An 8,202-nucleotide genomic window follows, 5' to 3' on the forward strand; every position below is an offset into this window, starting at 1 on the left:
CACTAATTCTGATAAACACACAAGTCATTATAGGTAGTTATTTTTCTTTTCTGTTTAGACAGTTTAAATGGGTTGCAAACACATAAAATCCATAGTAAATAGTGTAATCTTTTGAATGTTGTAGTGTTTATTTGCTGTCATGTGATCAGAAATTAGAAGGGACGTGTCCTAAACTAACAGGGTCATGGGCTTGTAGCTAGTGGCTTCTTTTAAGCCACGGTCACATTCTCTCCTACATTGTTGTGTATGGTCTGTTTTTTTTTTCCTGGCATCTGCGCTAATGTGTCTGGTGCACTTTGTAAGGCAAGCGTTTCGCTGAAAGTTCAAATCAGAAATTTGTTGAATTTTGATCCAAGTTGCACTGACCTTTTGGCCCCATTAACATATGATCTGTATCTGGAAACATTATCTGGATGATGGATCTTTGTATTTACACCTGGTATTAAAATCTCAATTGTGCCCTCATTGCGATTGGATCTGAATTTGCAAATTAGTTAGGCGGGGCTGGCTGACTTTTCAACAGACATAGCGGGTCCAAGGTCAAGGAAAGCAATGCTGCTGTATGGGCTCTACTTATTTTTCCTTTTCTGAGGAAGGGTTGTCTTAGTTAGGAGGAAGAGAAGGAGTTAGGTGACCTTTCAACTTGCTGGGCGAAGGATGTGGTCACGCTGTACGGGTTGCATTTCAACGGGCTGAGATCTGATCACAGTGCATTCTGCATGCATTTACACCTGGCGTTAACATGCGTTTTTCCTAATCCAGGTAATATATCCAAATACATTTTAATGCCAGGGGTATGTATGAGCACAGGAAATGGCTGAAGGCTACTGCTTGATTAAACATGGCAGGTAAAGTAATAATGTCTTTGTGCATGACAAACTGTAGCATTTGGGGAAATTTGCACAGAACATTTTCCAGAACCGTAAACATATTAGGGGTAGACGTCTCTTAGTTAGGACGTCTATAGTGTCATGAACTGCATTAGCTCCATTTACATCCAGTCATTTGCCAATGGCTTACACTTACTTCTGCTAGAGGGCACCAGCTATCTGTGTGTCATTGATGTAATAGAGAGCTGCAGGTCGTCCGTCTAGCATGTCTTTGCTTTTACTTGCAGATATTTTACTTGTATCGACTTACCCAGCTATAACATAGTGTTCATAGTGTACAACTTGTCCAGCGTTAATAGTAATATTTAGTATAGCCTGCTCAACTTAACATGGCCGTAGTGTCTGTGACATCACCCAAATGGTTCAAAAAGGATGTTTTGAATCCTGGATGGAATTTGAAATTGTTCACTTGTTCACTCATTCACTTGTTCACTGTTCTGTATATATAGTAAATTGACCGTACCCTAATTTCTTATTCACAGACGAGCAGGTATCTAGACAACAGATATTTTCTATTGTCAGATACAGACATACTTAATAGCATCATAATGACTGCACTTTATGTTTATGTTGTACTGACACACCTAAATGGAAAGGATCCATCACTCATGTTATTAATTTTACCTGAGCTTTAATGCTATGACAAGTCAAAATGTCCGCAGTGAGAGAGGTCTGTTACTCTTACTAGAGAATTCAAACAGAACTACAAATGGCAGACACCACCGATTTTGTGTTCACTGCTCACCTCCAACATCCAGCCAGAAAAGTGGGCAAAGATGGCTGAGTTCAGTATGATAGGCTTAGACTCGATCAAGCAAACACAATCCAAAAAATAAATCCCCCAAAATTCATACCTTCTTTTAATCCTTAATATCTTATTAAATGTTACTTTCATTTCAAATATGCCTTAGTTCATGTTGTGATAGTGTGACTAATATGAAACAGGCGTAGGATTTACTGTAACCAACGTCTGAGTGCAAAGTCAGATTGTTGTGAATCAGGGCTGTAGTACTTGAGTCCGGTCTTGAGGCGTGTTTTTCTCTTAGTTTCTGTCTGGTGGGTGTTTTGACTCAGACTTGTCTCAGACTCAGTTTTGACCCAGGCTTCTTGTGGTTGTTTTGACTTGGACAGTCTTGTGGGCATTTGACTCTGTCTCAAGGGCGCAGTGTCACCGAAGTGTTTTGACACGGACTTGTCTCTGAATCTGACTCATGGGTGTTTTTCCATGTCCTCATTTTAAACGTGTAGTTTTATGCACAACTGTGTGGAACGATAGAGGACTTTCATAGTTAACTTTAAAAATTCCACCTATTTATCGATCCACTAGCTATACCTGCTTATCCTTAGAGGGTTGTGGGGGGCTGGAACCAATCCCAGCAAGAATATTTCCTTTCTAATATAATACTATTTTTTTCTCAGAGTTGAAATTACGCAACTAATGCAAAATATAGACAGATTTCAATTGTTTTCTGTTCCTATCACATTTCAGACTTTTTTAATCCAAAGGACTGTACTGAGCAATTGAAGATATATCTTGTCTTGACTTGGTCTCGAGTCCATTTAGTCTTGACACAATCTCAAAACTACTTGAACTTGTCTAAGACTCGATTAAGTGGCCTTGATTTCACCCATGCCTGAAAGAAAATCACAGTTCCATTCTGTCTTTGGAAGTATCACCTTGTTTTTTTCCCTGATCTGATTTTATTAATCTGTTCCTCAGTTTTTGCTGTTCTGTTCAGTGTAGAACGGTTTGTCAATGAAACCAAAAAAATGCAAAACATTGTCTTCAGAAAAGCATTTATTAAGGTGCCTTTTGGTTTTCGATTCAAATAAATCAGTATTGTGTCTGATTTGGGAAAGACTAATGTCACATTTAATGATCACATTGCGTCATGATAATGAAATATGCGGATCAGCAGGGGGCGCAGTTTTGAAAACAGTAAACAGATTAAACCCAGATTAGCTTGATTGTGGCCGGACGCAACAGGCTGGGTGAACAGCTCCGCCCCGCGTAGCATTGACAGGTGAAGTTTTCGGCCCAGGCTTCCAGGTCGGCGGCGGAGGGGACACCAACCACCACGTACTTCCTGTCAGACCGCAGGATGCTGAAGTAGGCGGGGTTCAGGTGCAGGTAGTGGCCGGAGTCATAGCTCTTCCTGACGCAGCGGCCCTTCCCCTGGCACAAGACCTGACTGCAGAGCATGGTGGCTGCCGTCACGTTAGCGATATAAGGGTTGAAGGTGGACGTCAGGTACTCGGACAGAGACTGACAGGCAGCCTAAAGGGAGGGGGTGGAGTTTATAGGTGAGACTCAGGTATATTAGGACGGAAAGAAAAGGTCAGTTACGGGTTAAGTTTAGTTTAATAATGAGAAATGTATCCTAGCGAAAGACGATTTGGGAAAAATTAACCAGAGAAGAAATTGAAATCAATTTAGTCACATAATTAAAAGTGAAATTTGTATTTAATTTAGTAATAAATGTTTAATTTGAATTAGAAAAATCAACAGTATATCAACTTGAATATATATAGCAAATTTCATGACAATCCATTCAGTAATCCACCTCAAATGTCAACCTGCTGGTGGCGCTAGAGGAAAGGTCAGAGGATCACTAAAGTCAGTATGATTCTCTGGGGAACCCAAATGTCTGCACAAAATTTCAACATTGCCATTGCCACTGCCGTTAGCATGGCTACGAACTAAGTGATGGATTTAAAAAACACCTTCATCATATATACCACACTGTATCATATAGTATACCATAATTTGATTAAAAAAACAGGACAGCTAACATCAAAAAATAATAAATTAAGATAACACACACACACACAAGCAGAAAAGTAAAATGTAATAGTTCTTTCACATCCGTCAGTTGAGATAGCAACACACTGCAGTGTCACGGCTGTCTGTTCCTCCTAAAAGAGGAAACAAAGGCAGATAAATCTTTTGCTGATTAAAGCCTGGTCATCTGGGTTCCCCTTTTCAGACCTGTGAAAAGTATTACACACACAGTATGTTATCATGGCTGCAGACACAGATACAGATACAGATACAGAAACTTTAAAAATGACATGTCTTCAAGTCTTGGTGATTATTTCCAGCTTCTTTCTGCTATTACTACTATCCCTCCACTGCAGCTCAGCAAAGAAGGAGTGTCTGAAAACAGAAAGAGGGAAGTTTGTACTAAAAAGACTGGATTTCCAGTCGTGCATCTCTTACAGTGTAGTTGGTAAAGGATCACTTCACAGCCAGGATGAATATATATTATATATTATATATATTTACACTTGAAAATCTATCCTTTAATGACTGGGAGCAGACCAGTCCAACCAGTGAATATGCTTCAGAAAACTGTGGTTACCTTGCTGTTGTAGTCTTTGGTTCCTCCCCACATTACGACCCCTGAAGCTCCCAGAGCTGCAGACTCTCCTACAGTGCTCACCAGGTCCATCTGAAAGAGGACGAACCACACAGCAGATTACACTTACACTCCTAATAATCAGTTTTTAGATTGATTTCATTTGTTTCTTTTCTACAACAGGTCATTTCTATGAAAGTCAACGTTACAGAGACTTGAAACTTGCTGCTGACAGATTTAATCACCCATTTATTTTTTGTCAGTTAGTTTAGTGTCATATGGTGATGTAGCTGTGAGCAGGAAGTGTTTTTAAAAAAAACCTTTCAGGCTAGCGTGTTCACAAGCTGGAACGGGAATCAAACGGGCTCACCTGGCTCTGGAACTTCTGGGTCTGGTCCCGGTACAGTGGCCTGGAGTAGACATAGATCGGCACTGTGTATGGACGTTTGGGCAGCGCGGCTACCCTCAGCGCCTCCTGGACACGGTTGCGGACGTACAGAGTGGCCTTGGGGGAGTTCCTCAGGGTCTGGTGAAGATAGACGGAGGGGAAGAGGGCAGTGCTGCGCTCCCACAGCCACAGCATCTGGTTGTTCTGCTTCTGGGTCTTTGTGGAGCACTTCCCCGTGTAGCCGGGCTTCTCCCAGCCATAGTTGTAGCAGTCGGGGAACAGGTAGAAGCCCCAGCGGCGGCTTGGACGCTCGCCGATGCCGAGGCTGATGGTCTTCTCCATGAAGCGCTGGCTGGCATGCTGGAACTGGCTCTTTGCCAGTTTAGAAATAGTTTTTGATGATAAAAACGGGGCCATCTGCAGGGCGTGAGTGATGGACAACTTCTGATAAATACGTTTAGATCCCCAGTTCTGGTCCCACAGGGGGCGCCAGGACTCCCAGTCGATGACAGCCAGTCCAGGAGCGGAATCCTGGGAGATGTAGTGATCAATTTGACTCTGGGCCTTGGCCAGATGCTCCGTAAGGTTGCCGTTTTGAGGGACTCCACCTCTGTAGAGCTTGCGTTTGGCGGTATTGACTTTAGGGTAGAGGCCGAGGCGGTTCTCGTAGAAGATGGTAAGGAACTGACCAGGCACTGCGGCGGGTGTGGTCACCGCCTGGAAGGCTGCGGTGTCCAGTGGGATGTGAAGTTGTTGACACTGGTCGGTGGGGGCATTCCATATGGCTACAAAGGGGTGGTCGTGGATCAGAGGTGGCTCAGTAGGCGGCAGTGCGAGGATGGTGGTGATAGATCCGATTATACAGAGGGCGACACAGGACAGGAAGGGTGGGGCCATCCCGATGGCTCTGGACAAATGGAGGAAAGACAACAAATACGGCTCAATCTCAATTCAATCCCTGACATCCTCGCCCTATCCACTCCGCCTCCATGTTCACATGGAGGGTTTGCCATATCAAGGGCCGTTAGAAACCTGTTACTGTGGAGAGGAAGTGGACAGTAAAAACCTCCAACATCGGAGACTCTCCATTAACTTACGCGCAAGAGCCGCAGGTGAATAAAACTTTAAGTTTCATCTTGCTACTTAAAGTGGAAACAGACAACAGACAGCGTTTCCAAGTGGCATTATTGTTTGCGGCACTGACGCTTTCCGTTTTCCTCTGAGCCTAGCTCCATGAAGAAATGATCAACACCACTTTGGAAATAAGAGCGAAGAAAAGGCATGTTCACGGAAGAGGTGATTGAAATGATCACAATTTTATTTTGAATTTGGGAACAGGCAAAAGCTATTGTAATGATGTGCACTGCATAGTAATAACAGAGTTTCAGTAATATTATTGCTTCACACAAACTAGTAAGTATAGCAGGGGTTGGTGTTGGGCTGGAGGGGGGATTAAAGTTAGAAGACTAAAAATATTAGGAGAAAAGGTGTGAGTTTGTTCATTCATTTAGTCTATAATGGAGACATGAAAGCAGATAGAAATTCTTTAGTGTGTGTTGAGAAAAGCGAACTGGGTTAGCTTCCGTAGCTAACGGGAAGTAAAGCCCTCTAGAAATCAAAAGACCAATTTATTCAGATAGTAAACTCAATGCAGCTACAACGTAGCGTGTGTAGATAGAAGTAGTGTGTCATCAGATTTGCCTGTGCAATACTGAACATTTATCATATAGTAATAAGACAATGGAAAGAGGTTTGTGCCGCAAATCAAGCCTTAATATATTCAAGGAAAAATCGTGCCTGGTGGCAGACAGAATAGCACAGTAAAAGCAAGGCTTGTCATTATTCTATAACAATTATTCTGTGCAATAAATATTTGGGTCTAATAAAATCTTGGTTGCAGTCTGTGTCAGACTGTAGGATATTAATCTGAGGCTGTCAGATTGTGCAGTCAATGTGTGGGGAATCGTAGCACTTTGACTTAAATAAAAAAACGTAAATGAGAGCTGAGGCATGTCATCCGCTCGCTCTTGTGTTTTTGTCGTGCCGGCCAGTGTATTCTGTGTCATTTCATGTCGTATTCTGATTGGTTGGTTTGTAGTCATGGGTCTTGGCAGCAGAGAGAACTTGGTCCTGAATTTTGGACACTGTTAGAATTTTGCTGCAGGCTGACTTTGGTCGACAAAGCTCCATGTCAGCCGTCTGTGGATTGGATTGATGACTAAAGTCATGCAGTGTGTAGGGCCTTAAGATGGGTCTAATAAGATCTCAGATCCTCTTAATCTGTGTCACAATGAACAATAACAGTTTTGATATTGTTTGATGATTGTTTGGTGAATTGCACCACAGTGAAAATAAGGGTTTTTACCAATAGATACACGCCAATGAGGTATCTGTGTGTTTGTGCCTATGGGCGCGCCCAATGTGGCGCCTATAGACACTTCCTGCTGTATTCTTGTTGGTTGGATTTGTGTTGAAAAACCTCGAGAGAGGACCTCTGTTCGGCTGCCAAAGCTCCAAATCAGCCGTCAGTAAACGTGTCTCACAGTGAGATCTAGGACCACCGTTTTGGATTAATGACCAATGATTTCACCACATTTCTCTCACAACTGTCAGCACATGCAAACTATTTTGTGGATGTTATACATTTACAGTTAAACAGTACATAATATTGGGTAAGCTAAACAGTTGAACAAGTCAGGTGTTTTGTGTAAAAGTTTAGTTTACTGAGTCCAGAAGGTTTGTGGATCAGCAATAAAATATCATCTGTATAGGATTAAAAAGTTTTCATTCTAATTTGTTGATTTCCTTGTTTTGATTAAAATTGTAGGGTTAAAGAAATTCTAGGACATATTAAAAAGAAGTTTTAAGACCATTCTGTTTTAGTGTGCCTTTTTCAACATCTGACCAGGAACAACAGATTAGAAATAGCTTTCTAGGCTAACTCTGACTCATTTACAGCTTTTCTTTTTTCTGTTGATCAGTGAGCATTTTCCCAAACAAATAAACTAATGAAATTTGTTGGCAGACGTCCTGGTATATATACAGAATATACAATAAAATAAAAAAAAGGATTCTGTATAAACTTTGTGACACCAAATCAAAACTCTACTAAATAAAGAATAAAAAGTATGTAGCTAAAGATTGAATAAATATAAACTAAACATAAGGTTTTTATTTCTTATTTTCCAAAGACTTTGACATTTTGTAGGCACAGGGGTTAGGGTTAGGTTTTCACCTGACAATCAGACTGTAAATCACAAATTAGCTTTAATTTTGAACATATTTAGAACATGAAATCAATCTAACAGTTAACTGTCGCTACATTTGCAAAAACTCAAAACAAATTGTCCAGATGTTCGATTCCATATTATTTATATATATCCAATAATCTCCTTTATCGTACCAGATAGAGTAAGTGAAATACATATTTTAAGCAGTTGTGCAATATTTCCATATTTTTAAAACATCAGTCATCGGTTCCTACCTGCTGCTCTCTTCGGTGACCTGTGAAGGACAGATCGCTGTTTCTAAACTTCTCTACATCTCTGGTTTTTGCTGCCTCATG

At 41.2% G+C, this 8,202-nt stretch overlaps 1 protein-coding gene across 2 annotated transcripts; it reads right to left on the reverse strand.

Moving 5' to 3' along the window:
• Positions 1–2,670: 2,670 nt before the first annotated feature.
• Positions 2,671–8,202, reverse strand: LOC122875302 (hyaluronidase-1-like). Of its 2 annotated transcripts, none has more exons than XM_044194272.1 (4): positions 8,122–8,202; positions 4,620–5,544; positions 4,253–4,342; positions 2,671–3,168 (listed from the first exon to the last, which is right to left on the reverse strand). In XM_044194272.1, the coding sequence occupies exons 2-4, from the start codon at positions 5,532–5,534 to the stop codon at positions 2,839–2,841; spliced, it is 1,335 nt and encodes a 444-aa protein (XP_044050207.1). In that variant the 5' UTR covers positions 5,535–5,544; positions 8,122–8,202; the 3' UTR covers positions 2,671–2,838. The 2 variants fall into 2 exon arrangements, with proteins under 2 accessions (XP_044050207.1, XP_044050208.1); XM_044194273.1 differs by lacking the exon at positions 2,671–3,168 and adding an exon at positions 3,176–4,047.

This window comes from Siniperca chuatsi, linkage group LG4 (assembly GCF_020085105.1).
Source record: "Siniperca chuatsi isolate FFG_IHB_CAS linkage group LG4, ASM2008510v1, whole genome shotgun sequence".
In the NCBI taxonomy this organism is placed as follows: Eukaryota; Metazoa; Chordata; class Actinopteri; order Centrarchiformes; family Sinipercidae; genus Siniperca; species Siniperca chuatsi.

Excerpts from the sequence above, each read along its gene's own strand:
- LOC122875302 (XM_044194272.1), bottom strand. The coding sequence starts at position 5,534 with ATGGCCCCACCCTTCCTGTCCTGTGTCGCCCTCTGTATAATCGGATCT. Across the intron at positions 4,343-4,619 it reads CCCAGAAGTTCCAGAGCCAG|ATGGACCTGGTGAGCACTGT; the intron begins GTGAGCCCGTTT and ends GTCCTCTTTCAG. Across the intron at positions 3,169-4,252 it reads CCAAAGACTACAACAGCAAG|GCTGCCTGTCAGTCTCTGTC; the intron begins GTAACCACAGTT and ends CCCTCCCTTTAG.